The sequence below is a fragment of the Gambusia affinis genome, linkage group LG09 (genome assembly GCF_019740435.1).
Source record: "Gambusia affinis linkage group LG09, SWU_Gaff_1.0, whole genome shotgun sequence".
NCBI lineage: Eukaryota > Metazoa > Chordata > Actinopteri > Cyprinodontiformes > Poeciliidae > Gambusia > Gambusia affinis.
Window position 1 is genome coordinate 22,643,220 of NC_057876.1, and position 16,371 is coordinate 22,659,590.

The 16,371-nt window shown below is 38.3% G+C and overlaps 1 protein-coding gene across 1 annotated transcript; it reads right to left on the reverse strand.

Annotated features, from left to right (window-relative positions):
• Positions 1-50: 50 nt before the first annotated feature.
• On the reverse strand, positions 51-15,784 carry LOC122837517 (aryl-hydrocarbon-interacting protein-like 1). Its single transcript, XM_044127917.1, has 9 exons — positions 15,653-15,784; positions 13,867-13,969; positions 12,113-12,292; positions 11,830-12,018; positions 10,168-10,344; positions 9,372-9,513; positions 4,268-4,833; positions 2,877-3,021; positions 51-863 (listed from the first exon to the last, which is right to left on the reverse strand). The coding sequence occupies exons 2-9, from the start codon at positions 13,960-13,962 to the stop codon at positions 193-195; spliced, it is 2,166 nt and encodes a 721-aa protein (XP_043983852.1). The 5' UTR covers positions 13,963-13,969; positions 15,653-15,784; the 3' UTR covers positions 51-192.
• Between the last annotated feature and the right edge of the window lie 587 nt (positions 15,785-16,371).

Sequence of the window (16,371 nt, forward strand, 5' to 3'; positions counted from 1 at the left end):
TTGAGGGTTGAATAAAACAACTGAACTCAGAATGAGGACGTGCTATTTATATTCATTTTATTTAGGTGTCTATATTTGGCTTTTAAGTGGTAAAATCAGTATTTCCTGACTTTGTTTTTCCACTTCCAGCTCTGTTATATAATTACTTTTTATCTCTGATTTTGCCAACGCTTGTGACTCAACAGGCTGCTGTCAGTTTACTGGTCCGTCTCCTCTTCCTGTCCCTGACTTTGTTCTTTTTGCTGTGTTTCTTGATTGCCGTTTGACCTTCTTCTTCTTCCCTTTATCGTGCCGCGATCTCCTGCTCACTACATTATCTGAGCTGGTGGACGCAGGGTCGCCAGCAGGGTCGCCATCTTTATCTGTTTTGTGATTATCTGCTTCAGGAGCCACGACCCTCGCTGGTTTTTCTTTATCTGACCCCAATCCACTCGTCCTCCCACACGTTTGCTCTTTATCACAACGCTCTGCTTTCGAATCTGGATTTTTTTCTGTTTCTGAGTCGCCCGCTCCTTCAGGCTCAACAGGACGGTGTTCTGCTGGGTTTTCCCTCTCTTCAACTTTATGGCTTTCAGTGTTTTTTTCTGTGGCTTTCTTGGAAGAGTTTGTGTTTTTCTTTTTTACTGCATCCTTGGTCCTGCTTCCAACAGGACCCCACTTCTCCTTTGTCGTTTCCCAATAATTCTTCTTTTGGCCGGCGTGCATTTTGCGGATGTTTTCCCCTAATATCTTCAGCTCCTTCTGGACAAAGGGTTTAAACTTTGGATCCAGTTTCTCCACCGTGGCAAAGTCTCTTCGAGCTTCATCCTCGTTGCACAAAGCAGTGTGCGCCCGCGCCCTCTGGTACGTCGCTTTAAAGTTACCTTTGGAGTAGAAATAGGAAGAAATAGCTGGAGATGACAGAAGTACTGAGAGGCGGAAGTAGTCGGTAAACAAGAATGGTTCAGAGCTATATTTATATCCTTTGAAAGGGGACCTAAAATTCACATTTTGCATGTTTTTGTGCTTCCATTTGGGTTTCTGCTGCTTCACAAAACGGTCAAAGTGCTTAAAAAACACCCAGATGTTCCTTAGAGATACATTAATGTTATTTGGTGTCTGGAAAATGACCCGTTTCAGAAACCTTTTAAATGTAGCGTCAAAAATCAGCAGGCACTGCCTGTTGCCTAGCAACCCCAGCAAAACCAAGCAGTCAGAGGTCAAGCACTTCTGGCTTGAAAAAAATTAAAATTATCCCCAGAGGTGCAATTGAACAATGATGTATTAGTGCCATATAACAAACAGAAATTTCTGAGTTTGTGAAGCTGAAAATTTGAGGCAAAAATTCAGAAATTTTTAGGTTTTCAGAAATTTTCTAGAAAAAGCAAGCAAATTTCTGAGTTCAAAAGTTGAAATATTTGTGAGAAAAAAAGGGGAAATTTTCAGATTAATCTCAAATTTTCAAAGAAAAAGCAAGAAAATGTCAAAGTTTGAAAATTTGTGAGAAAAAAACTCAAAAATTTGAGATTAATCAAGAAAATGTCTGAGTTCTAAAAATTTAAAATTTCTAAGAAAAAAATCAGATATTTATATAGAAATATATTTCTTTTTCTCATAGTTAAAAGAAAAAGAAAATTTCTGAGCTTGAAATGTAAAAATGTTCCACTTTATGAACTAAAATTGTTCAAAATTTCTGACAATTAAGATACGTAAGACGATTAGGATCACGGAAAAAGTTTTTAATTCTGACTAAAATTAAAGTCAGAATTCTGAGAAAAATTTTTTTTTTTTCTTTTTCAGTGGGTCTAATTATGTAAAGCATAAAAAAAATAATACGGGATGTGCTGTGGTGGCGCAGGGGTTGAGCACAACCCACATGAGGAGGCCTTGGTCCTCGACGCGGCCGTCGCGGGTTCGATTCCCGGCCTGACGACCTTTGCTGCATGTCTTCCCCCTTTTCTCATTACCCACTTTCAAGGCCACTAGAGCCAATAAAAAAAAAAAACGTAAAAAAAATAAAAATACGCGCTAAAATGAGTAAGTATTAAGTAATGTGCATAAAATGGTCCATTCTGCCCCAGTTTCAAGTCTTTGAGCCTCCAACAGATTCAGAAAACCTCAGAGTCCTTCACAGATCAACTGGAGTTAACCTGAGACTGAATTAAACAAACATGGACTCTATCTGCAATGAGGTGACCTCTAAAGGTCTAATGGCCGCATGGTTCTGTAAATAAGCAGAAAAGAAACTCAAAACCAGCAAATTAAATTTCCTGACTGAGATGGAAGCATCTAAACCAGGTTTCTCAAACTCCAGTCCTCGAGGGTCTCAGTCCTGTAACTTTTAGATGAGCCTCTGCTGCACCACCTGAACAGAATAATTAGGTCATTAAGGCTCTGGAGAATTTGATCGACACAACGAGGAGGTGATTAAGCCGTTTCATTCCTGTGTTTTGTACCTGTGGCTCATCAAAACCCTGCAGGACAGCGACCCTCCAGGACTGGAGTTTGAGACCCCTGGTCTAAATCGACCAGCAGGTTTGGGGTCGGTGACAGGAAGATGTCTACGGAACGCTGAGAAAACTAGATGATGGGGAAAGACAAACATAAAAACTGAAATTTCACATCGGCCTCAACTATAAATAATTCACCACAGAGGAGGCAAACGTAAAATGAATTTCTGACGATGATGTCCAGGGGTTTGTGTCAGGGGGACAAAGAGAGACACTGAATGTTGAATTATACTTTCAGTAAACAGAGAGATCAAGTATTTTTACAGAGGTAAGACCTTCATATTTTTAACTTGTGTTCCTATTTCTGTATCAAGTAGGATTTTTTGTTTTCAGCTTCCTGCCAAATGTGACAAACTCTCTGTGATTTTTCACGCCAACAAATCTTACCTCTGTGTGTCTTCAGCAGCCGGCTGTTGAGCTCCACCACTTCCTGGTATTGTTTCAGCTCCAGCATGCACTGGCTCAGGTTGAGACTGAGCGGGAGACGCACTTTCTCCAGCGACTCCCAGTCCTCGCCGTGTTGATCCACCTGCTGATGAAAGGCAGCGGACGGACGGAGACGGGCGAGGCGGTGATGTACGGCGGAGGAAATGTTGAAAAGATTAAACCCAAACAAGAGAATGTGAACAAATATAGAAAAGGAAGGGAGGAAATGATGAAGATGACGACTGTAAGGTACAGCGAAAATAAAGATGGAGCATTTGGGGGCTGCAGGAGAAAGTTGCTGTGATAGAGACGTCTCCATGGATGTCTGATATTTTTAGCTCTTCCTGGTGAATCAACGCTGCTCTTCAGTACAAAACAAACCGAGCAGATTATCAAAGCTATTCAAAGCTACAAGACGTTCTAAACCACTTTTTAGTTCTTGACTTGAAATTTATTTAAATGGTGCGCTGCAGAATCACAAGATCTGCGTCTGGGCTTTAACCCCTGAATGTGCTGAGATCTAAACCTTTAGATTGTGGCTCCAGCTGCTTGTTCAATACTAAAACATTACACACTATTTTTGGTCTGGTTTATAGTGCAAATATCTTAGTACACTTTAAAAAACAAACTCGCAAGAAACTTTTTAACAAGATATAGGAGCTTGTTTTTAGTGATATTGATGAAAAATTACGTTTCAGTAGCCGATTATTTCCCTTACAACATGAAGAAAATGTCTTGTAATAATTGACATAATCTGCCAGTGGAACCAGCACTTTGTCATCTACATTGAGGAAATATTTACTTAAAACAAGCAGGTATATTGTACTGAAAAAGTACTTGAAGGCCTACATACAGTATTTGCACTAAAAACTAAACAAAAATTACTAGTTGATATTTTTAGCAGTGAATGATAATCTCCAGAACAACCAGAGTCACAAGAAATGATTTAGGTCAAATTCAGGTGTTAGAATGGCCTAGTCAAAGTCCACACCTAAATATAAATGAGAGCCAGTTCCTACACTTAAAAACTGCGGCTCTGATGATCTCCATCCAATTGGATTGAGCCATTTTAAAAATTATGGTTACAAATATTTATCTTCACATTTTAAAAGCTGATAGAAAAAACCTGAAAGTGTTGCAGTTATTATTGCATTAAAATGTGTTTTTTTGTTTTTTTACTAAATAGTAAAAATGCAAAAACATAAAAATAACTGCTAAATTATTTTTCTTCCAGTTCACATTTACTTTATGTGGTTAGAAAATAGCAGAAGTTTTGGATAAAAAGGTGATAAAAAAGTGAGAAATGTCTAAAAGTACTTTAGTTTTTTGATAACATGTCTTGTATTGCATACCTTGTTTTGTAAGAAGTCCACGTATCCCAAAGCCTCCTTGAACTTGGCAGAAGCGTCTGGGAAGTGTTGGTCTTTGATGAGGAAGTTTCCCTCGTTCTGCAGAATCATGACCAGCCGTAACATCTGCTGCCAGTCCTTCCCCTCCATCTTATCACAGGCCTGGAGCTCCACCGCACAGCTGCTTTCCTCCTCCTTCACTCCCTCACATAGAAAAACCTTTTCTTCTCCAGATTCTCCTTCTTCAACACGTTTCATCTCAGATGAACCGGTTTTCTCTCCTGCTTTGCCACTTTCAAAGTCACTTTCTTTCTTTTTTGTTTCTTCATCCTCCTCCTCCTCCTTGTGTTTACTGGTGCCCTCCGTTTTCTCCAGCATGTTCCAGTACTGCTCCTTCTCCTCCCAGTACTTCTCCTTCATGCGCTCCGACAGCTCCTTCAGCTCTCGGCGAACAAGCGCAGCCAGAGTGATGTCCAACTGGGCCACCGTACTGAAGTCTCTCCTGGCCTCCTTCTCGTTCCACACGGCGGCGTGAGCCTTGGCCCGCTTGTAGTAACCCTTCACGCAGTCTGAGAAGCAGAAATTCAAGCGGTTGTTTAAATTATGTTTTTATTATTCATATTTTAGTAGAAATATGCTGTGTAGATGCTGAGTTTGCAATCTGGTAAACTGCAGCTTCAGCTTATATCTCTAACATGTCAAAATTGGATTTGCATGCATCTGAAATTAGCTGTTCGTCTCATTCAGGTAAAATAATTCTAGCTCATTTTAAGTTTCTGACAAATGACTTTAAAGCTAAACTAAATGATAATCATCTCTTATTATAATTTAAAAGCGCAGTTAGTTTGTGACTCCAGGTGTTTTAAAATGTGTCACCTGGGGTTTATAAAAACCTCCTTAAAACCAAAACTAAATCAGGGATCAAAATTTTTATTCTGAGTCTTTAAAAATGTCCAATTAATTTTAAATCGGCATTTTTAAATTAAATTATGACATGAATTTGCAGAAATACGAAAATAAAGACATATCTTGCTGTTTCTGTAAAGCAAAAAAAGAACACAAGGAGAATCTGTGTAATATGTAGAAGCACCATGAACCTGTTTTTAGGTTTGCAGAAACATATTTAACTTTTTACCCTCCATTAACTAAACTAAGATGACAAGAAGCTTGTAACTTACATTTATCATGCAATAAAAATAATCGGTTTTTAACACCAGATTGTAAAGAAACGCTGCGATCTCGCATGGCAGTGCCTCTGTCTTCGGGGTAGATACACTCACTGATGCTTTTTCTGTTCCTCAGCATTTAATTTCTGTCTATGCTAAATTTTATTCAGCCAACAGTTAAACAGATTTCACTGTCGCCGCCGGCAACGGCAGAAACACTGCAGCGAGCCTGCCGTTTCCACAGAACTGCTGCGCTGAGGGGATGAAACGAGAGACTTAAAATTCAGCAGACAACATGGCACTGACGACAGGAGAAACAACAACACGGCACCAACTTAGAGGAGGGTGAGAAGGTGATGAAAGGCTGCGGAAAAGTGACAAAAATGAGCTGGAAAAACAGTGGGAAGGCATAACACTGCAATAATAAGATTTAAACGTCATAAGGAGAGCAGTAGGGGTGTGGAAACGTTTTAAACTTGACCAGTGGAGTGCAAAAACTCTCCCCTGTAAAACACATTTCAACAGTAACCTCACATTTTCTCAGGTTACAGCCACAAACTTCAGTGTGTTTTACTGGGATTTGTATTTTTATAAGTTTTGTATATCTTCAGAGTAAAATAAAAATTACACAAATCTGTTTTTTATAGGGGAGAAGAAGAAATATAAAATGTTCTGTTGGGGACGGAGGAAGCATGAGGAAGACGACGCTCTGGTCACATGAGACTGAAAACACTGTTCTCACAGAGAAAAACAAGACGGGATGCAGGTCAGAGGTCAGAGGAGAATGGATGGGAAATATAACATGTCGGTCCAATAAACAAAACTGGGCCGATGTGAACAACCAATATTTATTTTATCTGTTTGTGTTTTTTTCCCCACAGGTGTTTAAATGGTAGTGAAATATATATAATATCGGTAAATATCAGTTATAGCCTGGAACAGAAATATTAGTACTTGATATAAATATCGGCCCACATTTGGTATCAATGCATCCCTAAATATCTACTTAAAACAAGCTCCTATATCCAGCAGAAAAAATACTTGCAAGTTAGTTTTGTCTTATTTTAAGTGTAATAAGATATTTGCACTAGAAACTAGACAAAAATTACTTGATAAGATTTTTAGCGGTAAGGAATAATCTCCTGAACAAGCAACCAAAGTCACAAAAAATGGTTCAGATCTCAACATATTCAGGTGTTAGAATGGCCCAGTCAAAGTCCAGACCTAAATACAAATGAGAGTCTGTTCAAAGAATTGAAAACTGACACTTTAACCAGTTGGATTGAGCCATTTTACAAAGAACGGTTAAAAATATTTACCTTATATTTGAAAAACTCCTAGACAAACCTTGAGAGTGTTGCAGTTATAACAGACAAAAGACAGATTACTCCAAAGCTGTACAAAACTTATAAAAATACAAATCCCAGTAAAACACGGTGAAGTTTGTGGCTGTAACCTGACAAAATGTGATGTTACTGTTGAAATGTGTTTCTGCACTTCACTGGTCAAGCTTAAAACGTCTCCACAGCCCTGCTGCTCTTCTTATGACGTTTAAATCTTATTATTGCGGTGCTATGTCTCACACCTTCACCTTCCTGCTGTTTTTAAATCAACACTTTGTAGGAAAGCGGTTCTTCAGCAGAGACAGGAATGCTGGTCAAAGTTCACAGGAGGATGGATGGAAATATAGGACATTTTTGTATTTAGAGGTATAAAAAAAAGAAATCTAGGACAAATACCATAAGCATAGGACAATGACAAACGGCTCTGGTGGAGCCAGTTTCAGATTGTCAGAAAAAAAAATAAAATCAAAACTATCCTCCTACCACTTCCTGTCAGCTTCTTTGATGTTTCCTCCAGTAGTCGCGTCCAAAAATTGCTTCCAATTTAGTTTTACAAAATACATTCATTTCAAAACCCACCTCGTTGTAGCACTTTTTTTTTTTTTTAAATTGGCATGTTTATGTTAAGCAAATTTATTTTCCTAATTTCAATTTGCACAATTCTGTGGTTACTGGAAACGCAGCTGGTGATACTGAAACCAGCTGAGTGCAGCTGCATGTTGACAGTGAGCCTGGGCAACTCAGAGATATTTAGTTCTTAATTAAAGCTTAAAAACACAACAAAACCAGAACACAAAGCAAAATTTAACACTAAGAAAACTACTGAACAAACCAAGTGTAGAAAAGACTTGGCTCGTTACAAAGTCGCAGCTGCAATGAGTGGTTTAGCTCAAAGCTGATCAAAGTTGGACTGGCCTAGTCAAAGTTCAGACTCAAATCAAACTGGGAATTTGTGGCTAGACTTGAAAGCTGATATTCACAGCAGCTTAAGCTACAGTGCATCAAAGAGTGAGCAAAAATCTCAGTCTTTAGATGAATAAAGCTGGTGGAGAAAAATCCCACAAGATTTTCTCTCGCAGCGAAAAATAGTTCTGCAAAGTTTTGACTCAACAGCTGAATGTATACGCATGCTACCATTTTCAGTGCTTATTTGAAAAAGAACCATGCACCCTTTTCCTTTATGCACTTCTTTGTTTTGGTCTGTCACATAAAATCCCACAAAATAAGCAGAAGTTTGTGCTAGTACTAAGAGAAAGTGTGAAAAAGTGAAAATCATGCCTTTAAGATCATTAATCCATAACTGCAGTTGTTTAGTATATAATTATTGACTTAACCTCAGATTTTCATTCATTCCAAAATATTATCAGATGCAGTAAAAGTAGGGGAGCACCAAAGTACATAAACTAACACAGAATAATCAAAATAGTGTAATACTGAAAATCCAGGCTGTCTCTGAGCATTCTGTCACAGGGTAAAGGGGGAAACTTGTTAAGCTCTGAAGTGGCGGCTGTGCCAACTTGCAAGGCTCCTCTCGGCTTATATGACTAGCCATGAGTGTGACAGTGCAATTCCCATGGCTGCTCCAGCTGTAAAACCTGGGGTAATGTCAACCGCATGTCCTCCTACGCTCTCTCTCACAGCGCTCAGATGCAGAATCCAGCAGGTTCTCATGGAAAGTCAGAAACATTTTAAAAATTTAGCTGCAGTAGCTTAACGCAGGTCTGGACTGGCTCTTTGTTTAATGGATCCTTCATATTAAAGAAAATCATTTTCCAGTAATTGAAGTAGATTTAAACTCTAAGAATCTGATCATTTATTAACTAAAACAACCTTAAAGAACACTACATTTTCGGTTATATTTGACACTGGGCAACTGTGCTAACAAGCAGCAAAAATGTCTTTCTGGATGGAGTTTGCATGTTCTCCCTGTGCAGGTTTGGGTTCTCTCTGGATACTCCAGCTTCCTCCCAAAGTTCAAACACATGCCCGGTTAATTGGTTTCTCTAAATCAGGAGTGTTCAAGAATTTGACATTTGTGACTACGTCACTTCATCATTCCAGGCGCCGGGAGTATTGAGCAGAGAAAATGAAATTGTCTTCCTAAGTTGTTTTTCTAGTTTATTTATAGTTTCTACTTGTTCATAATATATTTTGAACCCTTTTTGGTAACAGAGGCCTTAAACTATGTTTGAATATTAAAACACCAAAGGAACTTCGATAAGAAATTGTGTTTTCTTCGTTTTCCTCTGATTTTGAGCACATCAGTAGCCTTGTGCCTAGAGGACAGCAAGCATATGGTGAGATTTGCTGGTTCACATCTCTGGAGTGAATAATAACCTCACACTGTTAAACCACCTCAATGCACAAGATTAACCGAGGAGCCTCCAATGCAGCTGCTAACCTCAGAGGTATAGCGACACAGATGTGGGAGTGTGAAGCTTGGTGACGCAGGGAAAAAGAAAAACGAAGGTGGAAGAAAAGACAGAGTACATTATGTCATTTCTTCCTGGAAGAGATAAATTAAATACATGATTCCCAGCATAGCAATTTCCTAACATGAACCTTAGAGCAGTATTTCCTCCAAGACGTTTATGTTACCTTTGTGTTTCTCCAGCAGCTCCGTTGTGTGCTCTATGACTTCGTAGTACTCCTCCAGCTCCAACATACACTGGCAGTAGTTCAGCTCCAGGGGGACAATCATTCGCCCCAAGTTAATGTAGTCTACATCACCTGGCATCTCCTAACACATGCAGAGACGGGAGAAAGAAAACAGGATATGGCCATATGCTGTCACTCTGCAGTTCCTCGTAAAGATGAATAATTTACTTGAACTTGATGGGTCTGGTGGTTTTTTTCACTGATTCAAACAACAAAGGGATTTGAAACAGTGACTAAAGCAAAAACATCTCTACAAGGTGACCCATGATGCTTCCTGCCAGATTAGAGTAGCTACACAAAAGATTTTTATTAAATTTTTTGGTCAAAATCATTCTTAGATAATGAAATTTCATTTTAATCTACTTTCAGAAGGAGATATTTTGGGGCCTCCTGTCACTTTAAAGTCAAATAATCTGTTCCTGGCCACACCCCTCAACTCTATGTTTACAGTCGCACGTGAAAATGGCTGCAAACAGATTCACAATTTTCCAAACATATATCTTTGAAAAGCAAAAGTGGAGCCTCCTGCACAACCAACAAGAATGCAGCAATTGGTTTCTGGACGGCAAGTCAACAACAAAACACTTGTCTTTTCCAGCAGCCATTGTAGAGCGTTAAAATCAGCTGACCAAATGGGATTGAGGTCAGCTTGGGTTGCTGTCCTTCAACTTTCATGAATGTGTTAAAGGACAGAAAGGACATGTATAACCGTGATTTATCCCCATCCTTTACTCACCCTGGACTGCACTGTTTTTAGCAGCAGGACGGCTTCCTTGTACTTGCTGGCAGCCTCTCTGAATTGCTTCTGCCTGACCAGAGCGTTGCCCTGCATGTGGAGAACGGGCACCGTCTGCAGCTTCTCGTCCTTCTCCATCATCCACGACTCTCTGTGGTAAGACAAGGGGTCTCCTACCTGGGAGCAGCAGGGGGAGGAGGAGAAAGCAGCAGGATAAACTTGCAGCAGAGCAGAAAAAAACCCTCCAGCAATGGAATGAAACAATCGTCCCAAAATATTTTTAGTTATGTTTTATAAATACATCACATTTAGATATTTGTGAATGTTACTGCAGATAAGAAAGTGATACAAATTTGCTAAGTTTTCAACAACTTGCTTAATAAAATGCTAATAAAAATAGTACAGAACAAATAATTGAATTTGTTTTATTTAAGTCTTTGCGCTCTACAAAACAATACCAAACACTATTACGTTTAAAGGAAATTACCTTTAAATGGATCTGTTCTTGCAGTTTATATAGTGTATTGCAGGATTGTTACTGCTTAAACATTTTGCAGGTAGAGGTCTAGGTTTTGAAGAGCACAAAGGCTAAATAATTTCCTGCGTGAACTTTTACGTTGAGGCTACACAAAGTAAGTCAGAGATCTTAAGTTTTCTCTAAGAAAAAGGCATCAAAAGAAGAAAAAAATATAGCTTTTACATCTTGAAGCATCAAAGTCCCTGATAAGACTCAGCTTATTTATCTCGTCAAAGTTGAATGTTTGTAGATAGAAAGAGGTTTTTTTTTCTATGCTGTCAGTGCATTGTAAATGTTTCTATCTATTGTTATTGCATGAAGAGGGAGGACATCTGATGGTGTTTTGCTTTGCTTTTATTTTACAGAAGCCCTGAGGTGCAAACCTTCAAACAAAAACACAACATGTCTTCAGGAAAACATAACCATTATACAGTCAATACAGGTGCTGGTCTTTTATACTCTGATGTTTTGTTATGAAAATGAGTTACGGGTGAATTCTCTGCTGATGTAGATCAATAAAAATCAATAAAAATGGAATATATCATAGATAATAATGTACATTGCCTTGTACATGAGATCTGACCATTTCTACTATTATTTACATCAATAACACATGTGAATACTAATGGTATGTTAACGGATACAAAATGATTGGAAGATGGATTCAAATGTTGATAAAATAGGAGCCCAAGTTGGTTAATGAGAACCAGCTATAACATCTAAACAATTTCAGCAAAAATAGCAAACAAAAATCCACAGCAAAATATTAAACTATTTAAAACATGAAAATAAAATAATAATAATAAAAAAAACTTCTTTACATACCACTGAATATAAGATTTTTGAATAACTATCACAAATACAAATATTTCTGTTTGTTTTGCTGGTAAACCAAGTTCATGGTGTGTCTCAATTCTTTGTTTTTTCTTGTATTTTGCACTTCAGTCCAAGGGTTGTGAAACTTTTACCGAAATATTTTACCTGAAATTCATTCTTTCTGCTCTTATAAGGTATTTATGACAGAAATTATAGAGTTGTTGTGCGCCCCCTGCTGGTTTGGAGGCATTAAGCAGCTTCTTATTTGAACTTGAGCCTGCTCTGGGGCTAATAATCTTTAAATCATCTAATAAAACTCTGTAGCTCACCTGCAACAACTCCATGATGAATATGAGTGGCTGAGGAGTTCGCATTATCTCGTCGAGCTCCGGGAAGCCAGTGGAGTGATAGTGGAACAGGTTCCCCATGCCACACATGTGTTTCTGGCCCTCCAGGGGGTCCTTCCCTTGGGCAATCAGCCTCATTCCCTTCGACACAATGGGATACAAGCCTGTGTGCTGAAACAAATGACACATAAACAAAAACATTGACATCATAGGGCTGAAATAAAACATATTTGTATGCTCCATGAGTATGACCTCTAGGACTCACAACGGCGTCACACCAGAACTCTGCCACCTCTCCGACCCGCATGGACGTCAACAAGGGCTCCCAGATTTCCATCTTGAACATCTTTCCGACAAAGATCTCAGCTGGTCTGCCGGCCAGTCTGCTGTCATCAATGACCGTTCGCTCAAAGTTGTCCAGCAGGGTTTGGAAATGGAAGGTCACCTTAGATGTACAGCAGGGAAAATACAGAAATGTATTTCTGATGTCACGCTCTCCAAGTTTTTTCCTAATTATTTCTGATCGTTCCTCCTATTATTCTATCACTTCTGTAGTTCCAAGCTGTCATTTTTTCTTTGAATAGGGTTATATAATCATTTTTAATTTAAATTGCCCTGGTGGTGAGTGCTTTATTTAAAAGCACTTCATGCTGAATTCCAGACACTTATTATGCAACATTCACTGTAAAACATTTGAGCCGCATTTCGTTGTGTCTACTATCTTCTTCTCTTTAAGTCAAATAAATTTTGCAAATTTTAGATTTTGAACCTAAATGTGCGAGTCTGCGAAAGATAAACTTAGTAAGTTGTGTTACTTTTTATTAATTTTGTCAAACCTCCAAGAATTGAACAAACTAGAGTTTTTAGGTTAGCACTTAAAAAAACTGAAAGTAGAAAAAGACAGGAGTGGGAGCTATTTCTCGCTTGGTGGCATGTTTCAGTATCCTGAGATGGAAGTGAGTTACATTGATCTGACTCTTGTGTTTTATTAAGTCAAATGTTCATTTTAATGTAATCCTCAATTTGCATGGCTTGAGGAAAATGTCCTGTTCACACTAAAAGTTTTTGAGCTGAATTCGTTGTAATGTTTAATAAAATTCATTATCAGATCATAAATTTTCTTCATGCAATTTGAAACAATAATTTAAATTATTCTAAAGTAAAATAAGTTATTTTAACTTGATATTGTGAGTGAAAATAATATGGAAATGTGGCTCTTTAACTAGGCGAGGGCAGTTTTTTCTAGTATTATGAAATAGTAATTTGGTTTCAATTGCACCATTAAGTTAAAACTCATCATTCAAGATGAATGAATTTTAAAACCAATGTTTAGAAAACTTGCCTCTTGTTGTTACACCAGATTAATGAACTTTAATTTCCGAGTTAAAATCAAAACACTATTCTTTTTGACTTAAATTGCATTTTCAAGGCAGCAGTTGGACTTTCATTTTCAAGTTAAACCAACTTCAAATGTTTTACAGTGTAGAGATGGAGTATTTTATTATAACTCACCTGTTTGTTATAAAATACGTACAAAACCTAAATCACTGTGAAATTATGTTGAGTCCTAACCTTCTATTTATAGCCTGTGACAGTCAAAACGTCTAAAAGCGGTGTGTACGCAACTGCGGTAGAGTGGAAAGACACATGCACACACACCTACATACACACACACACAGGTGAATGGAAATTCATGCTGTCATTGTCATGGAAAATATTTGTCACAACATCCAGGCTCAGTGCCATATGGCTGGATGGTGACTGGGAAGGAGGGGGAAAGTTGGAGACCAGCAGATTAGAGGCTGAACAGGAAGTGGGCCAAAAAAACATGTTGCAATTTGGTTGACCAAATGTTTGCTTTGTGCATGAGAGCCAGACATGGAGTAATTTCCCCCTCCTTATGAATAATTCAGGAGATCTAATTTAGGTGCATAAAACCCATCTATAAATATCCACTTAAAACTAGAATTGTTATTTAGTTTATCAGCATTTAACACAATTAAGGGAATTTAAAGATACCTTTGTCCCAGGTGGGAAATGAGGCAGAGGTCCTTTCCCTCCTGCCAGGATTTTCTTCTTGACACCTGGATAGTTGAGTAGGTACGTCTCCTCCATCGCCTCGCTGAATATTAAACAGAAAAGTTTGAAGATTTCCTTTCCTCCTTCTTTGGATGTGCGCTCTTGTGGCTTTTCTAATTAGCCCAGTGAAGAGAGTCTTGGCTGGTTTGCTGCTCTCTGACAGATGGCGGGATTAGCCAGGGTTTGGAGATGGCCACTTTAATCTGTGGAGCTAATCCCTCGCCTACCCTGACGATTGGTGGGGCAATCCTTGCGGCAAGAAGCAAGGAAGCTCACACTCTTCTGGACGCGAAAGGTCTAGATTCATGTGGGACAACTAAAGATCCTACTGGAAACAGATAAATATGATGAACTTGATAAATGAATTTTAGATACCTAAACGCAGTTATTTGGGTCAATGGGACCCAAAAGGCTGTGCCGCAGTTTCCCCCATGACAATATCAGATTACTATTTTATTTTTCTTCTAAATTACTATTTTTTCAATATGATGTAGTTGTGATATTGTATACAGCTAATAATAATAATTTTAAAAATCAATTATTTTATTTTGATTAAAAATAAAATCCGATCTCGTGACAGGAAATGAATTTATATTCCTATTTTTCACTTCCGGTACAGTAGCGCTTAATGCGAAATTGGATTATTTTCTAATACCCACATTTTATATGATGGAAACAATTCAAAAGGAGGAAGAGGGAAACATCGCAATAGTAACCGTGACTGTTGTGGAGACAGTAGAGCATGTTGTGTTATTCTGTCAATAATATGAGGAAGAAAGACAAAAGTTGATTCAAAAATTAAATAGAATTTAAGTTAAATTAGATTAGTTGGTTTATTTGGAAATAATCCGAAAATTAAAATGTATCAGATAATATTTCGTTATCTTAAATTAACAGTTATTTAAGAATTTAAAACTTGAGTGACAATCTGGTGGGTTCACACTCCGTACCAGTTGGTGGCGGTAATGCGCCATTTTTGTTATTCGCCAACTGCCAAAAACATCGAAGAAGAAGAAAAACTCCAGAGGAAACTGTGAATAATGGACCTTACCAGAGGGGCCGCTTTTCATTGGCTGATGCACATTCTACGTGGTCACGTGGGTGGCCGTCTCACAAACACACGCTTCTCGTTAGCTAAGTACAGCATAATAGCAGTTCTGATACAACTTCTACAACTTGAAGCCTGTCTGCTGCACAGTCTTACGTTAGCTAAACAGATCAATATGCAATGTGTACTGTATCTGACACACACTAAAGATTTTATTTTAGCAGAAAAGGCTTTGGACTAAACTGTTACTCGTGTTAGCCTCTCTAGCACCAAGTACAGCTAGTCAATCAACCATCGCTGTGTTCAGGGAAGCGCTGTTTAATAATCCAGAAATAAATATCAAGCCTGGAAACTTGATATCGTAACGGACTGAATGTTTTGTTTTTAACGTAATCTTTGCTCGTCTTGCGGGGGCGCAGGCGGTTGCCACGGTAACAGGTGTGCTTAAACCACAAAGAGAGAGAGAGAGTAAAAAGGTACGAGTGGTTTTGAGTTGATCACCTGTTCTGGTTATTTTACTTTTGTTTACCTTTGCTGTGGCGCATTACAGCCGCTGTAGTTTCTAAAGGTTGGACTAATTACGTCGTTCGTTTGTGACGGTCGCATCGTCATTCATAACAAACGTCAAATAGAAAAAATATATTTCATAAACTTTTAACAAACAAATGGCGTCTTTACCTTAACAGAGCTCTTTGGTTCCTCTTAACAGTCTGTAGCTTCTCATATTGAGGTCATCAAACCAAATTTCAGATCTACCATAACTGACTGACTGACACCTGCTGGCCTCAGGTTTGCAACCAGCTTGTGACTGAAAAACCAGTAACCTCCTCCCAGATGATGACATGAACTTGTTATTTCCTCTGTCTATTGTAGTAGCTGATATATTGTGAAAATCCGGTAGAAAAGATGCACTAAAGGAGTCATGTTTACATAGAAACAATGCTCTACGAGGCTTTGCTTGTGAGACTTGCGGTCACGTGGGTCGGTTGTGGGCGGAGCTTGATAAGGTCCATATAGTAAAGTCCTTGTCACCAGTTTGGTAGTATTTCAGATATTTACAACAAAAAAACTAATTAGTAATAATAAATATTGACTAATATAAATGCTTATATTGTGATATGTCCGTCAGCCATATTGCACTTATTCCGTTCAGAATACCAATGATTCAAAATCCACCTTATTGGTGACTGTTGTAGCTTTCTTCTGTGTGTTGAGAACGAAGAACAAATGATCCTTCATAAAATACTTTGCCTCTTTTCGCACCTGTAGGAAAAGAAATCTCTGGTGCCCCTATCGATTTGGTTGCACCCTATGACTTGTTCAGTTGAAAATAAGTCAGATAACTACAAAAAATAACCACTCTTGTTCAGATTTCATTTATTTTGTACTACAGTGTC

What these genes read in the sequence shown, in the direction of transcription:
- LOC122837517 (XM_044127917.1), bottom strand. Translation starts at nt 13,962, where the DNA reads ATGGAGGAGACGTACCTACTCAACTATCCAGGTGTCAAGAAGAAAATC. An exon ending in ATTTCCCACCTGGGACAAAG is followed by an intron (nt 12,293 to 13,866) that starts GTATCTTTAAAT and finishes TGTACATCTAAG; the next exon opens with GTGACCTTCCATTTCCAAAC. An exon ending in TAAAAACAGTGCAGTCCAGG is followed by an intron (nt 9,514 to 10,167) that starts GTGAGTAAAGGA and finishes TGCATGTGTTAG; the next exon opens with GAGATGCCAGGTGATGTAGA.